General features: G+C 41.3%; 2 protein-coding genes across 4 annotated transcripts in view; both read left to right on the plus strand.

Annotated features, from left to right (window-relative positions):
• The window catches only part of LOC123967602, a 14217-nt gene extending 11478 nt beyond the window's left edge, over window positions 1-2739 (plus strand). For all 3 annotated transcript variants that reach the window (XM_046043732.1, XM_046043731.1, XM_046043733.1), the window contains exons 8-10: window positions 844-960; window positions 1210-1351; window positions 2423-2739. In XM_046043732.1, the coding sequence (XP_045899688.1) occupies window positions 844-960; window positions 1210-1351; window positions 2423-2481 (318 nt within the window). In that variant the 3' untranslated portion in view covers window positions 2482-2739. The remainder of the gene's footprint in view (window positions 1-843; window positions 961-1209; window positions 1352-2422) is intronic.
• Window positions 2740-11387: 8648 nt separating this feature from the next.
• kcnv1 (potassium voltage-gated channel modifier subfamily V member 1) lies at window positions 11388-19833 on the plus strand. The gene is made up of 3 exons (XM_046044427.1): window positions 11388-11752; window positions 12084-12745; window positions 19307-19833. The coding sequence occupies exons 1-3, from the start codon at window positions 11388-11390 to the stop codon at window positions 19831-19833; spliced, it is 1554 nt and encodes a 517-aa protein (XP_045900383.1).
• The last annotated feature ends 1671 nt before the right edge of the window (window positions 19834-21504 follow it).

The following is a 21504-nucleotide window of genomic DNA, read 5'->3' on the forward strand; positions in this document are numbered from 1 at the left end:
CAGTTCCTTTGACCTCATGATTCTCATTTGCTCTGACATGCACTGTGAGCTGTAAGGTCTTATATAGACAGGTGTGTGGCTTTCCTAATCAAGTCCAATCAGTATAATCAAACACAGCTGGACTCAAATGAAGGTGTAGAACCATCTCATGATCAGAAGAAATAGACAGCACCTGAGTTAAATATGAGTGTCACGGCAAAGGGTCTGAATACTTATGACCGTGTGATATTTCAGTTTTTCTTTTTTAATAAATTTGCAAAAATTTCTACATTTCTGTTTTTTTCTGTCAAGATGGGGTGCTGAGTGTACATTACTGAGAAATAAAATGAACTTTTTTGATTTTTGGAAAATGGCTGCAATGAAACAAAGAGTGAAAAATTTAAAGGGGTCTGAATACTTTCCGTACCCACTGTATGTATGTATGTATGTGTATATGTATGTATGTATATATGTGTGTATATATATATATATGTATATATATATATATATATATATATATATATATATATATATATATATATATATATGTATATGTGTATATATATGTGTGTGTGTGTGTGTGTGTGTATATATATATATATATACACACACACACACACACACACACACACACACACACACACACACACACACACACACACACATTATATATATATATAATGTGTGTGTGTGTGTGTGTGTGTGTGTGTATATATATATATATATATATGTATATGTGTGTGTGTGTGTTTTTATTTGATTGTAATTCACTCTCTCTTAAAGCACTTGTTGTTTTTAAATTGCTCTTTAAATGAAATTGCCTTGACTATCTGACCCCTCTTATAAAAATATCTGTTTCTGAAGGTTACCATCCAACAAGCAGGCGCTGAGTTAATCTGGATGTCCTCTGACTGTCATCTCAGCTTTGGTAAAAGTTACAGCGTCTTCTGTGAACCTGAGGACTTCACAATACAGCCTGAGGTGAGGCAAGTCACTTCTACTAAACTGCTGAATATTTATTTTTCCTGTGCAATCATATTTATTTTACACCGTGCCACTACCCGTGCAATGTCCACATTTGTATATAGTGAATAAATAACTCAGTAACAGTATTATCATCAATACAATGTTGAATACAATACTTAATATATATACTACTACTACAAAATATATTCACAAATAGGAAAGTACCAGATAAACACAAAATGACGCGTAGCTTCTTGTTTTCAGCGTGCGCCATTTTACCCAAAGTATGGACCAAACTTCCACCCAACATTCGAAGTTTTCCTGACTACGAACCCACAGAAAGTGACTTTGAAGGTCCAAGACCAAGAGAGGAAAGAAGTCTGGAAACGTGATGTGTACCTGACAGGTAAAGGCTTCACCGTCCTGTAGCAGCACTGCACCTGTTAAGACTTTTTACACCAGCGATAGAATAGATATGTAGCTAATACGCACATTCAGGGACCGTCACATTTACTTTATTTCATCTCTTTTTTTAAATTTATGTTTATGTCATTTGCAATCCATACCATTTCTTCCACTTAACAACACTGCTCCATTGCTTGAACAAAAGTCCACTGCTGGGAATGTTGAGGGATTTTGAAGGGCTGTATTTAAGAGAGCAAATGGTGAGTTAACTATTTAAATCACTGTAAATAATTAAACAACATTAACAAACCAGGAATAATTAAGTTTTATAGAGCTGATATACATCCCGTAGCAGACAAAAACATGACATTTAATTGTAGCTGAACTTGAAAATGATGTGCTTTCTAAAAGATCTCTGTTCCAGCCCCACTGTACACCAAAACAAACAGACACAGGTCATCGCTCTGAACAATTAACTCACAGGGTCACCCTGTGCCTCTAACATCTAAGTGTATGCTATTTAATGTTATTTATTCATCATTCAGTAGCTTTAACGATCATATCCTTCTACCTTATGTACATAACACCTGCACAGAAATATTTATCCCAGCATCCTTTGCACTATGGCTGCACAATAAATCGTTTCAGCATAGTCATCACAATGTGCCCATGTGCAATAGTCACATCACAGAACAATACAATGTCACGCCAGTCTCCTGAAGTCTTTTCAAATAGAGCCACTGAAGTCATCTGGTGGAAATTTATGTATTTTTTCATACATATATTTTAATTTCTAATATCATGCAGCCCTACTTTGCACCATGCTTCACTACATTATTTTGTTGCTGTCTACATATGTTGTTGTTTTGTTTATGGTGTTTGTGTTTGTGTACTGTAAGCGGTAGTCTGTGTCTGCTTTTGTTGAGCTTTGTGTATGTACGTACACTGAGAGCAATGCAAGACCAGGGTCAAACTCCTTGTATGTGCAAACATACCTGGCCATTTAAAGTAATTCTGTTTAAAATGAATTGTTGGTTATTAAACAAAAGTCTTTCCCCTGATTATCTTCCAGGTCCAACATGGGAAATTCCACAGAGGAAGAGGGAGTCCCGGCAGACAACTGAGCACTGAGTGTCTGAGTGTCTTGCTTCTGGATAAACTGCTCGAGCATCACGTTATAAATGATGATGAAATGCAGTCAGCGGAACAAAAACCAAATACTTGATCGGCACGGTGCAAAGAAAGGGAACTGAAGCTGGCTCAGTTCTGTGGCCTGTACTACAAAGCGGGGTAACTGGCTTATCCAGGTAACTTCAGGAGTAACTTTGTGACGTCGGGTGCAACAACCTGATTAACCCGTACTACGAAAGGTGGATAGGTGTTACCTGAGGTCTGTTGCCATGGCAATTTACGCTGCATCTCTAAACTGCTCCGAGCAGGTTTTGTTCGTGGTAAACTAGAGGTTACCCTGCACGTGGACTACACACCACATCTGTACTCAGTGTTAATGATGAGAATTACACTATTAATACACACACACTCTCCGCTGTCACTTGATAAAATATATTTATATACTGCGTTGGAATGAAGTTCTGAATAGCAACAATATTAGGGTAACATGGGGTAAGACGCCATGGTAATTCTAACAAAAAAACATAAAATGTTGCGAAAAACTCTGCCCGCACGGCCGAACACGCCCCTTTTATGCTAACGCGCACCAACTCCAATTAAGTTAATTCAACTAACCAACATCTTATCCACCATCGTAGTACCGTTTAACTCCAGTGTAGGCAGTCAAACAGAGTCAGATGAATAGAAAGAACCAAGCAGAGTTACGATCCCCATTCTCGATAAAAGCAGATCCTTCTCCTAAGATAGATAGAGACTTTATTGTCATTGTCTATAAAATGCAACGAAATGCAGTTTATAGCAAACCGTTGAACCTGGCAGCTTTAAAGTCGCATATATAAATGCAAAGACCATAAAAGGATGGTATGGCTATTCTTCATGCGGTTTGTCTTCGTCCTGGTGACCTTGAGCCCGCCTGAAGGAAGTTTGCGAAACAGATGGTGACCTGACCAAAGACCACAATGGAAAGGATCACCTTTGTTGAACCTTTTGAGAACACCAATACTTGTTTGTTGAGAAGACACGTTCTTTAGAACAAAGCTATTTAATTATGATATGGTTACATGGAGTATCTTTCTCACCAAAGTGGAATCAGAAGATGATGAAGAATTGAAGCTTTTTAAACTCTTGTGGACTTTTTGTGCACCTTTACATTGACTTTGTTTGCAACATTCCATTTCCTTTGTATGGAACTGCATTGCTTCTAAAATGTGTGTTGCATTCTGTCTGAAAACACACTCAGGAAGCCGTATGGCACACAAGCAACAGTCAGACCAGGGTTTGTATTGAACTTCTTGGCTTTTTAAGAACCACAAATCTCTAATAAAATAGTTTTCCAACATTGGCTGAGACTCTTACTGACCAGTTTGATCTGTAATATTTTTCTCTCCCTTTTGAGTTTGCAGACAACTGAACATTCTCAATAAATGATATTTTGTCCAATGTCCAAAACAAAACCAGTAACATTTTAGTTGGAGAAAACGGATACCGGGACCGGGTTCAACTGAGAGCTGGTATCTGAATTTATTCTTGATTTATCATACATTTGAGACAATGTAGTCAAATCTCAGAGAGGAGTAGGAAAAGGAGAAAACAGGAGAAAATGTGTCAGTGGTGTTTATTTCAGCCACTAGATGGAGGCAGAACTTCACTGCTGTGGCATCTGGTAGAAGTGAAAATTTAAACTTGAGAGATGTGAGGGAGGATTACCCTTTGGAGAGTAGATGTAAGCTTTGCTTTAGAAAAATAGAGAAACAAGTTCTTCATGCTGGAAGACTCATGGGTGTGGACCATATTTTTACATTTTGTTGTTACATGTTCAGTTCTTGTCACTGTCACAGAGCCCAAAAGACAAGTAACAATAGCTGTATAGGTTGACTGAAGGTTGCCTGTTATTGAAGCTAATTTATGTATGGGTTAATTGGTAGTAACATTAGCTTTCTTGTCCGATAGAAAAGTGTCTGCACAAGCGCTGTGTGAAGGCCTGGTGTCAACAGGAGTAAAGGTGTGTTTGACCTCATGCGGCACTTAGCAGCACTGTATTAACATGATGCATGCTGGACTTGACATAAGACATGCTGGCTAGAAATTTTGTCTGACTTTTGCTGGCGCTGCAAAACATCACCATATCACATGATATTAACACTTCGCGGGACCAAAACTAGCTACATTTTTCTAAGTCTGGCGACCGTAGCTGCTTTTCTCTGGCAGCACCAAGTGGGAACAACCTTTTGCCTTATTGGCAAATTTGCTTTTGCAAATGCTGCAAGACAGCCATTGTTCTAAGCTCACGCACTGTGCGGGAAATGGAACGTGTCGACTTGACAGCAGCAGTGTTTTTGTACTGCAAACCTGCAGTTCCTGGCAGCTCAGGTTTGAATTTCAAGTCAGCTGCAGTCACCTCGAAAGCCAACGTGATATCATGGAATAGCGTGTACATAGCACGCCACTTTTAAGAACATTGCAGCCCGTTATAGAGTATGAGGAGCTGGATACTATGTTGTGCCAGACAGATTTTACTTTAACAAGAGAGTATTAATAACTTTGTCTGTTTTATTATTTATTCAAAGTGATTTGTCACCAGGCCGGACAGGGGGGCAGACATGGTGATGGGGGGCACAAACAGACAGCACAGAGAAAGGACAACACCTGCAAGAGAACAGGGATGGGGTGTGGGGACAACAGGAAATAGCAGAGGAAAACACCAATACCAGAAAGCAACAAAAAGATTTTTACAAATTTAATAACAAACTGGATAAAGCCATAAAGTTCTTGAAATAACTCCAGCACAGAGAAAGCAACACAAAACAGTTTGGAAGATTATTAAAACATTTCCAGCCAACAAGAGCTGCAGATCAGCTGCAGCACTCTGCCGGTGTCGCCTGAGCATTGTGTGGCTATTTGACTGTTGATTGTGATTTATTGGTTTGCAAACAACAGTGGAAAAGAGAGGATCAGTAGCCAACATGCTCGATTTAAAGCCAGTAGCCTCTACTCGCCCATTCAGAGATTCACTGCAATGCCATTTTGAACCCTCTTGCACCTCCCTCCCTCCCTCCCTCCCACCCTCCTCCTGTGTGTCATTAATCACCTCTCATACATTCCACCGCTCTGTTCATCAGCGCGCAGAGAGCCGGAGCTGCTTCCTCCCGCGGTCACTCTGAGACTTTTCTCTATATTTGAGGACACACGTGTAACTTTCTCCGTTTCTGTCATCATGTGATCATTTCTAGAAAACATATTTGCATTGGATTTTACTTTGTACGAGGATTCGTGAAGATTTGGAGTGCTCATCAAACAGAGATGTTCAACAACCTCTTCAGTTAGATCAGGTAAGATCCACCTTGTTTTAGATATGTTTGCAAAATGTAAGTCAGCTTAACAAAATTACTGACTATGACCAAATATAGTCATTAGTGTTGTTGCCTTGATTAGAAATAAGTTCAGTGAGAAGTCATTTAATTGGATGTGAAAACATCTGAGCAGCAGGACACATTTAAGAAAAACTAACATTTTACAGTTACAAAGATCCTAAAAAAATGTCTCAGTGGATGTTAAAGTGATGGAGAGAGGAATAATTTCTTAAAACAGAGCAATTAAATAATGAAATTGTTTTAAAACATTAAACATCTTTGGATAAATCTCAGCAGAAGATTCATTCTATAATAATTTCAATATGAAAGGTATTTTGGGGGGTCTTTTTTAACCTTTTAAAACTTCATTTATATCGGTTAATTTAGACCAATTAAAAAGAGCTTCATGACACAAAGGTTTGTTGCCATGAGTTTAATTACATCAAATGAACATCACACAATTGGAGAGACAGTTCCTCTAGCTATGACCTTTCATCCAACCATACACACATAATGTTTTATGCATAACATTAATTCATGTCACATATGATCTACTCTGCATGTTCATGTGTTTTGCTTGAAGGGTTTGGCAGCACTTTTAATAATTCACTTTCAATCACCACAACACATTTGTATTTTTAAGTTAAAATATGACAAGATTAACTGGTTAAAAACAGCTCAAGAGATGTGTCATTTCCCTTAAGCAAAAGAAGGAAAAATGTACTTCCTGTCATTTGTTCAGTGTTTCTTTACATGTCAGATCTTAAAACATGTACTTAACTGGTTGGTAATACATTTTAGTATGAAATGTACTGTATTTCCACAGATTCCACTGATGCTTTGAAGGGTTTTGACATCAGTAGCTTCATATCAGTTTACACACTTCAGGGACTTTATGATCCCAAGTCTAATTTTACTGCCAGTGGAATTCAAGCTGATTTAGATCACGTAAAATGTTTCTGAGTGGACATCTCTGATTTTACCGCCTCTTCCTGCACCCGAACAGAGCAACATCTGCATTTCATCCATTGACCACAGCTTGGTTTTGAAGGCTGTTATTTATTTTAATCTGGGCCGAGTGAATTAAACAATTGTAGCTTGATTATTTGAAAATGACGAGTTTGTGTCCCGTCTCTGACCAATCAGAAGTCTGAAGTGTTTTAAGGCCACCTTTTAGTATCAGCTCCGCTCACTTGGAACCTCAGCTGAGGTGATACCTAAAAAAGTATACCAATGGAAAACCAAAAAAGAGCAATCCCAAGAGAGTCGAGCCGTGCCATGCAGTGAAAACTGAGGCATCAATCTGCCTGTTCTGTATTTTAATTGTTCCACTGACTCTCTTGAGAAAACCTAACAATGTACTCACAAGTCCAGGGGGCGGGAGAAACATGAATTACAACATCATGGCAGCTGATTCTTATCTAAAGACACATCTCAGCTCTATCCAGCACAGACTTGATCTACTATTCCTGCTTAAAGGACACTTACTAAAGGTTGTTACAATATCAATATTAACTTTATTTATGTAGCACACTTAAAACAACCAAGGTGCTTTACAAGGTAAACGTACAGCAATAAATCATACAGTATATCATAGAATATATGATATATAATGATAATAAAAATCTACTGGGATAATAACTTTCCCAAGAGAGAGAAAAAAAAACAAAAAGCGAACAGAGTCAGAGGAGCGAAAAGAAAAGAAAGGAGAGAAAAGTACAGTAATAACATTCGATTCAGGGAGACAACAGGGATCCAATGGGAAACATATCCAAAACAGGGCCTATCAACTTGTATGTTTAAGAATATCGAAATTAATATCGTTATTGCAATATTCCTGATCAGTATCACATTTTGTCAATATTGTGCACCCCTAGTTCTGATGTGGAATGGCAGGTTGTTCCACAGGTTAGGGGGGCAGCTACACTAAAGGCTTGATCGCCTCTGGTTTTGAGCCTGTTCTTGGGTACATCCAAGGAAGAGATTGGCAAATCTGAAGAAGCTAAGCGAAGTAAGACGCGCCAATCCATTAAGACATTTGAAAGTTAAAAGAAAGATTTTAAAATTAATCCTGTAACTTCTTTGCAACTTAACGTTGCACCATTTCTTCTACCCAAGCGCACTAAAAGTGCCTAAATAACAATATAGAACGCAACTTTGTTGTTTGCTCTATCTAATTCTACACATGATGTGTTCAGGTGCAGTAGTGAGTGTATCTCACCTGCTTTTTGGTTGTGCTCAGAGCCCAACACAAGATCACGGTAGTTACTGGCGTTAAACGAGAGGAAAATTGACTTAAAGTAAAAATAAGCTGCAGGTCCTTATAGTGTTGTTGACGCAAGCTGTTACGCAGCAAGTGCGTCTTAACTTATTTGGGGATTCGTTACCCTTTTTTGTAGACATTGATTGTAGGGCTGAACAATTAATTGAAATCTTATTACAATCTTATTGAAATTGCAGGAGGTGCAATATTTGTTAAAGGCAAAATGTGTGTCAAAATCTTATTTTAAATTAAATATTGTCATGCTGCAGAGATGTCCTGGCCTTAAAATGATATTCTACAGACTTCAGAAAACATCTTTGTTTGGTACAGATCCTTGCAAAAAGCACACCTTAATCATTGAAAAATGAAATTAATTATATAAAAATGATTATTCCCTCTGATATCACATTTGCAATATCAGTCAGTAATTGATTGCAACACCTTGCACACTTATTGGCATTTATTGATATCTGTGTGCTCATGTAGTTGTTGTTGTTGTTGTTTGGTTTACTGCTAGTTGTTGATATCATTCATGTCAAAGCATTTTCTAAGGCTGCATTCAGACTGCAGGACAAAGTGACCCTAATCCAATTTATTTGCCCATATGGGACTCAGATCTGATCTTTTTATGACAGTGTGGACAGGCCAAGTCACATGGAATCTGATCTTTTCCAGTTCAGATTTGGGCCACTTTTATGTAGTCAAAATCCGATACAGATCGGATCTTTTTAAATGCGACCTGAGTCTAGACCATAGACTATATATAAGAAACGGACGTAGTCATCGTGACGTCACCCGTTGTTTTGTGGACTGCCATTTTGAAGCCTTGAGTTTGGCCGATAGGGCGCCGCCATGTTGAGTTTTTGCAACCAGCGGCACCGGACATGACCATATTTGGACAAGACGGTGGAGCTACAAGGGCTGACAATTTTGTCCAGCGAACAACAGTCTTAAAACTAAATGTACTCACCAGAGAAAGTGAACAGCCAACTCCTAATAAGCTTTTTCAATGGTGCTGGTTAAATTTACAGAGTGCCGTGGGTACGAGTCACTCTAGCCTGATTGACAGGTCACCATTGTAACGACCAATCATAGATAGTCCCGCCCTGAAGCATACTATGCTTTCTGGTCTATTTTCCTATAAGTGGGACCATAATTTACTAAATGAACATCATGCTGTATTGAAGAAGACTTGAAACTAGTGACTGAGACCATAAACTCATCTGGAAAGTGTTTACTGAGGGAATAAATCAGCTGAGAAGTAGCCTCACTTTACCATTATTTCAAGTGGAGCTGGACTTCTTTTTGCAACCAGAAGAGTTGCCCCCTGCTGGCCATTTATTAGCAGGTTTAAGGGACTTTATTGGATTCACATATCAGATCTGAGGCTTTCCGCTTGGTCTGGATACTCAGGTCGGAATTGATGCGACTTTGACGTCACTCTAGAGCAGCTGTTCTGCTGTGGACGGAGCCGCGGTGAATGAAAAAGCTCTTCAAAAGCCATAATTAAACATGGGGGTCTCTTCCTCCTTTAACTTGCTACCATCTGCTCACTAATTCCCTTTCTTACACCTTGCGAGCTCTTTCCTGAGTTATGTGCATGCTTTTTGGCACGTGGGGAGAGAGAGAGAGAGAGAGCGGTAGTGAATTGTGGGTCAGATGCTTTGTCCATCTCCAGAAACCGTGGTGAAACAAACAGAAAGTTGTGAACACTTGTCATAATTTGGGAGAAATGTAACCCATGAGATGACAACGAAATAGGGGAGTCTCCCGTGAGCTAACGTGAGCTTACCTCTGTTGCGCCGTGTTTACTTCTGTAGCCTGCAACAGCATTCTGCTGCGTGTGACCTCGTGTTATTCTTCTACGCATGCAGGTCACTTTCAGGCCGTGGACAGTTCCAACTGGAGTCTGATATGTGCCACATTTAAGCAATGATGTGAACTGTCAAACAAAAATTGGATCTTGGGAAAAAAATCGGAATTGAGCATTAAGGCTTGCAGTCTGAGTTTCACACTATATATTTTTCAAACATCAGAACAGCTGCTGCATATTTCATGTTTTGGAGTAACTGACTCAAAGGCTTCCAACACAGCAGCTACAAATTCTGGGCCCCTGACAGCAGCTCACTCGGGGACCATGAGAGAATGAATATGTATAATACCAACATCAGTTCACTTCCATCCTGTCACTGCAGAGGGACCAAGTTTATTTCCCTTTGCTGCTCATCCCAACACAGACTCACAGCTGAAATGGCTTCATGTAAAATTCAGTGTTAAGAATTTGTGAGATGACAGAGTGAGACAGAGGCACCTAGCAAAAGGGAATGAATGATCACAGGATTAGATTGTATTAATTAGGTAAGCCAGATAAAATATTTAAATAAAAAATTTAAATATCGCTGCAGCCAGAGATCTGCTATAAGTAGGACACAACCAGAGGCTTCGTCTCTTTCAGTTCTACGACTCATTTTGTCGATCTGTCTTTTATCTCTTGTCCTACTATTTTTGTCTGTTCTTCTTTATTCTCTTTGATTCATTCTTTCTGTGCTGTTTTAACTGAGGTTAAGTGAAAGACATCTTGCAAGAGCAGTACTTCAATACTACTACTACTAACACTATTGCTGATTCATATACTGCAGTGTACTTTTCTCATCTTAAAATCTACATGTGCTTTACAAGAAGACATGAAAAACATTTAAAGGGACAAACATTTGGGAAACAATAAAAAAATAAAAGTACTGTAGCTGTGGAATCTAAGTGACAAGAAGTGTTAAAAAAAACAGAAAGGCAAGATTATGGAATATTCTTTAGGGAGAGATGTAACAGAGCACAATATTTTTGTCTTTTGTGATGCTCAGGGTGTCAGTTGAGGCGTTGGAACCTCCTAGCTAAGACACACCAACACATTCTCACTCCCGATTCATCACATATTGGCACCTGGTCAAGACCCTTTGTCGCCCTGGGCACCCCTTTTGCGTACATTTTTGACGTTGAAGGCTTCACGCTCAAGCTAGCAATGCTTAGCAATGACAAATACGCCACGCCACACATTACCTATGCAACGTCCGGTTAGACTTTCAAAATAAAAAGGTGAGTGATTATTCATCGGGTGACATAAACACAACTCTATGGGATGAAGGCAGCTAACATGTCAGCCACAACAATGTTATAAGGTAATAATACATCCAGACATTTTGAGTTACGGCTTGTAGTAGAGTTCGTCTGCCCCCTTGAGGTAAAACAATAATTTATTGCAGCTTTAAGGTTTGCTGTATTCACAAAGTTTAAAACTGATGGAGTACTTGGCTTCTGCATTTCCTAGCTCCTCCCGGCCTCCCTCCTCCTCCACCATGAGCCTGCTCTCCTGCTCAGTGGCGAGGGCGGAGCTCTACAGCGAGGGTGCCTCCCCGGTGTCTCTCGACTCCAGTGTATTCTTCAGCGAGACGACGGCGTCCTGCTCCAGAGACCATCTTGACTTCTTCATCATCAATGTTGGGGGAAGTCGGTACGTGCTGTCGCAGGAGCTGCTGGCGTCTTACCCGGAGACCCGGCTGGGGAAACTAGCCTGCTGCAGCCGAGACTCAGCGCTGGAGCTCTGCGACGATGCCGACCTCCTGGAGAATGAGTTCTTCTTTGATCGGAACTCGCAGACCTTCCAGTAGGTGGTGCCGATAAAATATGCAATTATAAACAAGGTCAAACATTTCTACTAAGCCTGATCTGATTGTATCGTACTCAAATTGGGTATTAAAGTATCAAAATAAAACAACACCCTATGAGATTATAGTGAAACTGAAGGTGTGACCAATTTTCTCTTTCCTCATTCCCCCAAAAAGGATGGAGAGATACTGTAGAGCTTCTTGTAGACTTATTGAAATAAACCGCCCTGGGTTGTACCGTAACGAAAGAAATAACAGAAAATAACCCCCAGAATGCCCCTTTTAATGTCCCTCCTGACAGAATACCTGTTTGTGTATTTGTCCTGACAGGTATGTGATGAACTACTACCGGACGGGTCACCTGCATGTGAGGGAGGAGCTATGTGAGATGTCCTTCCTGCAGGAGATCGAGTATTGGGGCATCGATGAGCTTTGCATCAACCCCTGCTGCCGCGAACGTTACTACCGCCGCAAGGAGCAGAAGGAGACCTTCGACGTATATCGAGAGTTTGAGGCCCACGACGATGATGAGGATTTTGTGGGTGCCGCCTGTCCGGCTCTCCGCCGCCGCCTGTGGGACCTGCTGGAGAAACCAGAATCATCACGCGCTGCTCGCACCTTTGGCTCCCTCTCTGTCTTCTTTGTGGTGGTGTCGGTTATCAACATGGTGCTCATCTCGCTGGACGTTGGGGAGGACTTTGGTGTGAGCGGCGTCGGTGCACCGCTGCTGTTCGATGCGCTGGAGTATGTGTGCGTGGTTTGGTTCACGGGTGAGCTGGCACTTCGGTTCCTCTGCGTGAGGGATAAGTGCCGCTTCAGTCGGAGTATTCCCAACATGATCGACCTGCTGGCCATCCTGCCGTTCTATGTGACGCTGGTGGTGGAGAGCCTCCATGGAGGGAGCACAGAGCTGGAGAACATGGGCCGCGTGGTGCAGGTCCTCCGACTCCTGAGGTCGCTCCGAATGTTGAAACTGGGACGACACTCGACTGGTAAATGCTACTTTAGTATTGTCGAAAAATACATTTTAGTTATTCTATGGCTCTGTTCTTAACAGAAGGCAGTTGCCTCGATGCCTCAATGCCATAATATGCAGATGTCAGAAGGCATAACTTTGGAGTGAAGGCATTTTCCAAGAACACTGGTTTCGAACAGCCTATTAGGGCAGCATTTATAGCAATGTCGCACTCTTGTGTCTCTTCTGGCTTTCAGTTGCTAGGCTTAGTGTCAGCTAGCTAGCTATTGAAAAGGCTTATGGCTCTCAGAAGCCTCAGAAATCATACTAAACAAACTTGGTTGCAGTGGCGGCTGGTGAAAAATGTTTTAGGTGGGGCTGTGCCATATCCAGTTTCAGTAACCGTTGCAATACAGTTTGACACAAACTGCAGGATACCAGAGCTTTGTGAAATAGTCAGACATTATTTAATGGCAATATTAGTTTTCTTACACAAACCTAAACAGTGAACTTAAACATAGGAAGTGACGTGAAAAGAAAATACTCAAGTAAATCAATATCATCCACCCATCCATCCATCGTCAACCGCTTATCGTGAGTACAGGGTTGCGGGGGGGGGCTGGAGCCAATCCCAGCTTACATCGGGCGCAAGGCGGGGTACACCCTGGACAGGTCGCCAGTCCATCGCAGGGCCACACATAGACAAACAACCACTCATGCTCACATCCACACAATTTAGGGTCACCAATCAACCTAGCCTGCATGTCTTTGGATGGCGTGAGGAAGCCGGAGAGAACCCACGCAGACACGGGGAGAACATGCAAACTCCACACAGAAAGGCCGGGGAAACCAGGATTTGAACCCACAACCTTCTTGCTCCATATCTATCAATATCAATTTTATTTATATAGCACACTTAAAACAACCAAGGTTGGCCATGGTGCTTCACAGGTTAAATACAACAACAAGACACTACTCACACAGTAAAAGTACAGCAATAAAACATTGTAATATACAGTATACGATATATAGTGTTATTGAAATTGCCAGGAATAATGACAGACTTAACTCGAAGGAAATGCCAAAGAAAAGAGATGTGTTTTTAACAGTGATTTAAAACGTTCGAGAGTTGGGGCGGTTCTGACATGGACTGGCAGGTTGTTCCACAGGTTAGGGGCAGCTACACTAAAGGCTCGATCGCCTCTGGTTTTCTGCTTCTGGGTACATCCAGGAGGAGGAGATGGGTGGATCTCAACACTCTAGCTGCAGTATGAACGTGAAGAAGCTCCGTTAAGTACAATGGAGCCAATCCATTAAGGCATTTAAAAGTTAAAAGTAAGATTTTAAAATCAATCCTGTAATGAACAGGAAGCCAGTGGAGGGAGCGCAACACAGGTGTGATGTGGTCCCTCTTCTTCTTTCCTGTCAGGAGGCGGGCAGCAGCATTTTGGACTAACTGCAGGTCCTGAATAGATGACTTGTCTAAGCCCACATATAAGGAGTTGCAATAGTCAAGGCGGGAAGTTATGAAGGCATTAATCACCCTCTCCAAATCTTCAGTCTATAAACTATACAGCTTAACTCTGTAAGCCAACTGCTGTTGTTCTCCTTGTGGATGTACCGTAGCACAAGCACCAACTAGCAGTGGGTGGAAATGTCAGTTGTCTCATCTGCCTGAATAGCAAGATATTCTGCATTTTTTACTTCCTCTAGAATGTATCCTGTGGCCTTAGTCCAGTTGTGTAGCGATGTTAAATCTGCCTAGTGTGGCTAGCTTCACCGTATAATCCATATGTGCCCTCGTACACTCATGTTTCTTAATTCTAATTCAGTTAAATGCATGGTGTCGTTTACTCCTGTGACAGTCCATGTTGTACCGTCCCCGCTGTTTTAAAAGCAAACATGGGAAGCAAAATACGGCATTTACATGATTGCATCCAGCTAGCCAAGGCTGAACGCCTGTGTCTACCATCGACTGACTCTGCTTAGGGTTATAAATTTATCGCCCTTCAAGCATCATCATCTTGTGTCAGCTATTGGCTGCGCTGCTGTGCTGCCTGAGCGATCTTTCTAGCGCCCCAGAAGAGATCAGTGGATGAGCAGGAAGCTAGTTTCCCCCCAAACATAATTATTTTGCCTATATTTTATGCTACACGTGATTGTGAATTTTAAACACACATATGCTTAAAAAAAGTAACTGTTTATTTCAAAAATGTTTATTTATAAAAGAAAAATCAAAACCCTTTCCACCACCAGGGAGGGCGGCGCCCTACCGCCCTCTATTGGCCAGCCGCTGGTGCTTGGTTAGTTACAGTCACTAGCTAATAAGAAAGTTCAGGGTTTAGTTCTTGCTAACTTTTTAAAAATCGAAGCGAAAACAATACAAAAAACTTTAAAAAAAACTTTGTCAGCAACGATGCTGCCTTCAAAACTGACCGTTACAGGGGCAGTTTGAAGGCATCTTAGGAGACAGGAAAAGATCATTTGAAACATTTAAAACACCACTCGATGCCTCGCTGTTCTGTTAGACACCTTCTGAGCAGGGGGTGGTTTGTTAATTAGGGCAATCGGGCGATACACCACCACATCAGGCAAGACAGACGATTTTTCTCACTCTTTCTACCACACTGTAGCTGTGACTGTTTTTGACAGACAGTTTGCCGTTTGCAGTTTCTGAATATTGTTGTCTAATCAACGTTGCTTCTGGTTGAAAATCTTTTTGTTAAGACAGTTTTTTCATGTTAAGACAGTTTTTTCGAACTGCGGGCGCTGCAATGCAATCTGTATGGCTTCCAGCAGGGCTTGCGCTTACGTCATGCACCCAGCAGCAGAGCTACGCTTCTGCCACCTGAAAACAACTGGGCAGTTCTCCAGCTTGTTGTTGTCACTACGATCAGCTGCTGTTTCACCAAAACATACGTTCAGGCTGAAAATTCATCTGTGGTGTTGTGTCGGGAAATGCAACGACTTTACCAGCGGTGAGTAAAACATAGTAAAAATAATACACGTAAGTTGTTAAGCTATGAGGAGAGGAAACGTCCGGTAGCCACTAGGCTAATTTATGCAGTTTAAAATGTTATAGGCTTAAGCTAATAATTGTGAACATAAAAAGAAAATCTTGATAGTTATTTTTAGAATTTTATGCTACGTCAAATGTGATTGTTATCAAGCCATGTTTTTTTTGTGTAGTAGTGTAGTCAGTTTAAAGTTAACTTTACTGCACTTAACCAGTAACAATTATTTGATGTTTTATTTTCTTTTATTGCCAGAAACCACAGAAAAAGAGGAGGAAGCATGAAGTGGCCATCACTGGCATCAAATTCAAATTCAAATCATGTCACGATCCTGTCCTGAGTTTCTCTGTGAGTTTATTTATTTGTCAGTTCTGTATCTGTCATTAAGGTCTGTTGTCAGTATTGAGTGTTACTCTTTGTTGGATTTATCTCTGTTCTGGATTCTGCTCTGCTTGGATTTTTGCTCTGAGCTTCCACGTATTCTACGTGTTTAGTTTGCTTAAATAAACTTTATTTTGAACTTCTACCTCCTCTCCTTTGCTCTGCGTTTGTGTACTCACCTCAGTCTGTACTCAGTCTACCCATGACAAATCAGCTTTATTGGCATGAATGTATAACAATATTGCCAAAGCTACATATAAATTACATGGCATGCAATTACGTTAAATTACTTGGCATCTCTGCCAGAGGAGGATAAAAAGAAAAAAGAGAGTAACAGAAAATTAACCAAAACAATAAACACCTTTTTATATTTCCCCTTAGATGCCTTGTTGTTGAAGTGTAAATACAGAGGAAGAATGGGAGAACAGCAAATAGCTCGTTGTTAATGTGTCATTACAGAGCATGGGAGAACAACGGATACTTTCAATACAGCCCATACCCCTAATGTTACTGTGTAACTACAGGATAATAAGTGGAGAACATTCAAGAGGTTGTACAACTCTTTGCTAACCTTATTAGTCTTCTGTAATGTGTGTAAAGAATGAAAATAAATACTATGCTCTTCTGAATAAATAGCTATGTTTGATCCACCTTCATATACAGTATATGTGACATTATTACATTACTGCATTACTTGTTTTCTACTCCAGACTGCCCCCCCCCCCCCCCCCCCCCCCCCCCCCCCCCCCCCCAACACCCCCGAGGATTGGCAGGAGCCGCCACTGCTTCTGAAACAGCATTTTTAGCTGAACACAGCCTATGTCTTCCCTTTAAGGGATATTGAGGTTTAGAAAAGAAAACATCATGTGAAGGTGCAAAGACACCATCTTTACAGACTGTGATTTTAAGGATAAATAAGAATGATATGTGGATCACTTTTAAAAATAGATTCCAGAAAAATAAACATTCAGATAAACACTCATAGACGCAGCTTTGTTTGAGCAGGTGAAGTGCTTTGTTCATGGGCACATGATCAGCAGCAGCTGAAGGAGACGACACATGTGTTTCCAGCCTGTCAGGGGATTTCAAGTACACAATGCTAACAGCCAGAGAGAGAAAAGGGAATGGAAATTCTCCTCGGTGAGAAGCTGCTGCTGTGAGATTACAGCCGGGAGGTTTTCTGAGGAATATTGATTCATATTTTAGCAAATTCCCTCAGAGAGACTTGAGCGTGATTATGTTTTATGTGTCAGACTGGGACGTGTGAGTGCTTTGATCTGGGTGATTCTGGGAAGGATGATCATCCCTGGACTCATGAATAATGAAAGAGAACATGAACGGGATTGGGAGGAGGGAGGGAGAAAGACGAAAAGAGGAAAAGAGAAGGGAGGGTGAGAGGAAAGAGGGAAAAATAGGTTACACCAGGATCCAGTCTTTCTTAATACAGCGCTAGCATGGCGTATGTTTGTTCATTCATCCTCTGAGATCCCTTCCTAACATAATAATGCAACAAGGGACAAACTCCAGAGTCCTTGTTCAGTGCAACTAAATTTCAGAAGATATGAGTCTCTTGCAGTTTGAATAAGTCAGATTAAGATTGACAGATGCTGTTTGACCATCCGTCATGCTTGACCTTTACCTTGACAATTTACTTTTGCAAAGATTTAAATTGGGCATTATTATCTAAATGGGTCCAGTTTGCTTTAATCTTTTCAAACCAAAGCCTCTCATTTTCATTTTGGCCTGAAAAACATCAATATACTGCAGGCTATGGTTTTTAAACACAGAGTTACTGTTAACTCCCCTGGAACATATTTCAAGAAATAACAGATTATTCCTGTTCTGTGTTCATTTGGAACACCTGAACTATTAATTCAAGTAAACTAATTTAGTACACTGAACAAAATTACGTTAAAAAACGCAACACTTTTGTTTTTGCCCCCATTCATCAGGAGCTGAACTCAAAGATCTAAGATTTTCTCTATGTTCACAAAAGGCCTATTTCTCTCAAATATTGTTCACAAATCTGTCAAAATCTGTGTTAGTGAGCACTTCTCCTTTTGCCGAAATGATGTATCCACCTCACAGGTGTGGCATATCAAGATGCTGGTCAGATAGCATGGGGATTGCACAGGTGTGCCTTAGGCTGGCCACAATAAAAGGCCACTCACAAAAGCATGGGAAAATAAGGTCAAGGTTACTTAAAAAAAACACTGAAGTTACCCCTTAATAAAAGAGAGAGAAGAGGCTGATATCTCTGTCAGAAGCCCATAGGGACAAACTTCAGGCAGCTCTGATTAACCCATCAGTGAAACGGACATACTGTTATTCTGTTTAAATACATGAAACACAGTGACTTTTATGGTTTAAACTCTGCTGTGAGTATTGAGTGAAAGCAAACTTTCTTAAACCTTTGCAAATGTACAGAAGCAGCTTTCTACAACAGAAAACAATCCTCGTTAGTCTTCAGTACTTTATGAGCTCATTTGAAATCCTTCTTAAACTCGACACCAAAGCTCATTTCTTTTTCTCTCGGAAGAGAATAGCGAGATGACAAGTCATTCTGGGGTGTGAACGTCGGCCCTGTGAGCGGCTCACACGTGGGTGTATTTATAAATTGGTTCCTCTTTCTGCCACTCCTTATTTTCAGCTTAGGTCCTCAGACTCACTCAGAGTAAAAAAAACAGAACCCAATGAAGAGATGATCACACGCTGTCACTCACAGAAGATGGAGAGAAATAAGAGTTTATTTCCTAAATTAGATAATCAGACAAACTGCGGACACAGACTACTGCTGTGAGTCAAAACGTGAGTCAACGTACGACTTTCACTTAACAAATAATTATAGTTTCCAAAAAGAAAATAGAGACATTTGAATGAAAACTTTAATTTAGGAATCACATTTTCATTTGGATACAGTTTACTGAAATGAAAATCAAATTATTATACACAATATTTAGACTGGAAACGAAGAGGTAAATACTGAATCTGGTGAAAACGTTCCAACTACAATTTTTTAATGTGCATCCACGTCGACTTAATCTTACAGCAGACTTATTTTGAAAGCCACCCAGTGTCTGCTCTATTTCAAGCAGTTCACACTTTTAAATCAATCTACTGTATCATCTGTAAAATGCTCAGCCAGGATGGAAAGTGTACGTGATGTGTTTCTAAAACATTCCTCTGTCCTCATTTCTGTCCAGGCCTAAAGTCTCTGGGGTTGACCATCGCTCAGTGCTACGAGGAGGTTGGCCTCCTGCTCCTCTTCCTCGGTGTCGGCATCTCCATCTTCGCCACGGTCATCTTCACTCTGGAGCACGACTCTCCTGCCACCACCTTCAGCAGCGTGCCGGCCGCCTGGTGGTGGGCGACCACCTCCATGACCACGGTCGGCTACGGAGACATCCGGCCCGACACAGCTGTGGGGAAGGTGCTGGCCTTCCTCTGCATCCTGTCTGGGATCCTGATCCTGGCGCTCCCCATCGCCATCATCAACGAGCGCTTCTCCGCCTGCTACTTCACCCTGAAGATGAGGGAGGCGGCGGCGCGGCACGGCGAGATGCTGAAGAGGCTGGCCCGTGGCTCAGTGGGGGGGGCGGGCGTGGGAGGAGTGCGAGGAGGCGTGAACCTGAGGGACGCTTACGCCCGGAGTGTCCTGGAGATGTTGAAGCTGCATGGGCGAGAGAGGGCGAGCACCCGGAGCAGCGGAGGGGAAGAACTGTGGTGGTAGAACCAGAACACGAAACTCAGACTGGCCCAGACCTGATGGTTGAAGTGACTGCCCTGCAGAGGGGGAATTTACAACCTCACAAGAGTCAGCGGTTGAAGGGTTCATGAGTCAGGCACCGAATTCCTGAGAATACTCAAAAGTTCAGTCAAAAGTCAAATAGTCAGCCAGAAAATGTAAACATATTTTCTTGCAGGAAATGTCAGTAATAAGAAATTCATGAAGGAGGATGTGTAAAAAAATTTACCTGCACTGAAGTTTTGCTAAAGTTTTTTGTTTCTCCTCAGAGATTCATTCTAAGGTGATGTAACTTTGGATTGAACCAATTTGGACAGTCAGTAATGCAGAGGGTCAGAGAAGGATATGACATGTTGGTACACAGGAACCCAGCACGAATCAAACCGTGAACTCCTGAGAGTGATGTGACCTGCACGTCGTGGTGGAGGTCTGGCCACTTTGTATCGGGACAGATTCCTATGCAGAACAATTTGTTCTGAAAGTTTCCCCTCTTTTGAGTCACAGACAATTAAAATAGGTTCAAAGGACATGTTTTACTGTGTGGTAGTTTACCGTCCCCCTGGCCCCGCAGGTGCCTTCCTCATAGACTTCACCAACTTCTTATCTACTATAATTAAATTAGAGAAGGTTCTAGTAGTTGGAGATTTTAATTTACATGTTGACAATGTCATATGTAACACAGCTGCGGATCTTTTATCCATCACTGATGCTTTTATCTTTATTCAACATGTCTCAGGGCCCACACATATTAAGGGCCACACCCTGGACCTAGTTTTCTCACTTGGCCTCTAGATAGAAAATGTCTGTGTAGAAGACGTACATGTGAGTGACCACAGTTGTGTATTCTTTCATCTTAACTTCCCATTGGACCCGTTGCCCCTGAGACCCAGGGCCCAAAGACATATCATAAATAAGGATGTCACCAAGAAGTTCACTGCTCTGTTTGAACCTGGTATGTTGTTGGGATGCCAGGATGTGGATGTTTTTATTGATTCTTTTAACAACCAATGCACAGAAACTTTAGATAAAGTGGCACCTGTCAAACCTGCCAAGACTGTTCACAAAAAGCAGTGCCCCTGGATGAACAAAGCCATACAATCTATGAAGAGAAGCTGTCGCATGGTGGAGCGTCTGTGGAAAAATGGAAACTTGAGGTCCATAGATTACACCTCAAGGACCAAATCGCTTCACTAAATGAGTTGCTGAAGAACACAAGAACCCAGCCAACCTAATAGCGACAAATAAGAAAACCCCCAAAATATTGTTTGACACCATTCACGCTATTGTTTCCCCATCTATCCCTGAAGCTGCTATATTTTGTAAAACTGACATCAATGAGTTTCTGAATTTTTTCGTAAATAGGATTGCAGATATCAGGGCAAATGTCTCCCAAACTCCTTCCAATCCTGCTCTGTGACCCAACCCCCTCTTATTCTTGGTCCTCTTTTAACCCAGTATCACTGCATGACATCAAACGCCTGCTGGAAAAACTGAAACCTTCCTCCTGTTCTACGGATGTCCTCCCTACTGTGCTCTTTATAAGCTTTTGATTCAATTGGCCCTAGTATTGTGAACATGCTTAAAATCTCACTTCAAACTGGCATTGTCCCCATCTCCTTTAACCATGCAATCATTGAACCAGTACTTAAAAAGTCT

The sequence above is a fragment of the Micropterus dolomieu genome, linkage group LG03, assembly GCF_021292245.1.
Source record: "Micropterus dolomieu isolate WLL.071019.BEF.003 ecotype Adirondacks linkage group LG03, ASM2129224v1, whole genome shotgun sequence".
Classification (NCBI taxonomy): Eukaryota; Metazoa; Chordata; class Actinopteri; order Centrarchiformes; family Centrarchidae; genus Micropterus; species Micropterus dolomieu.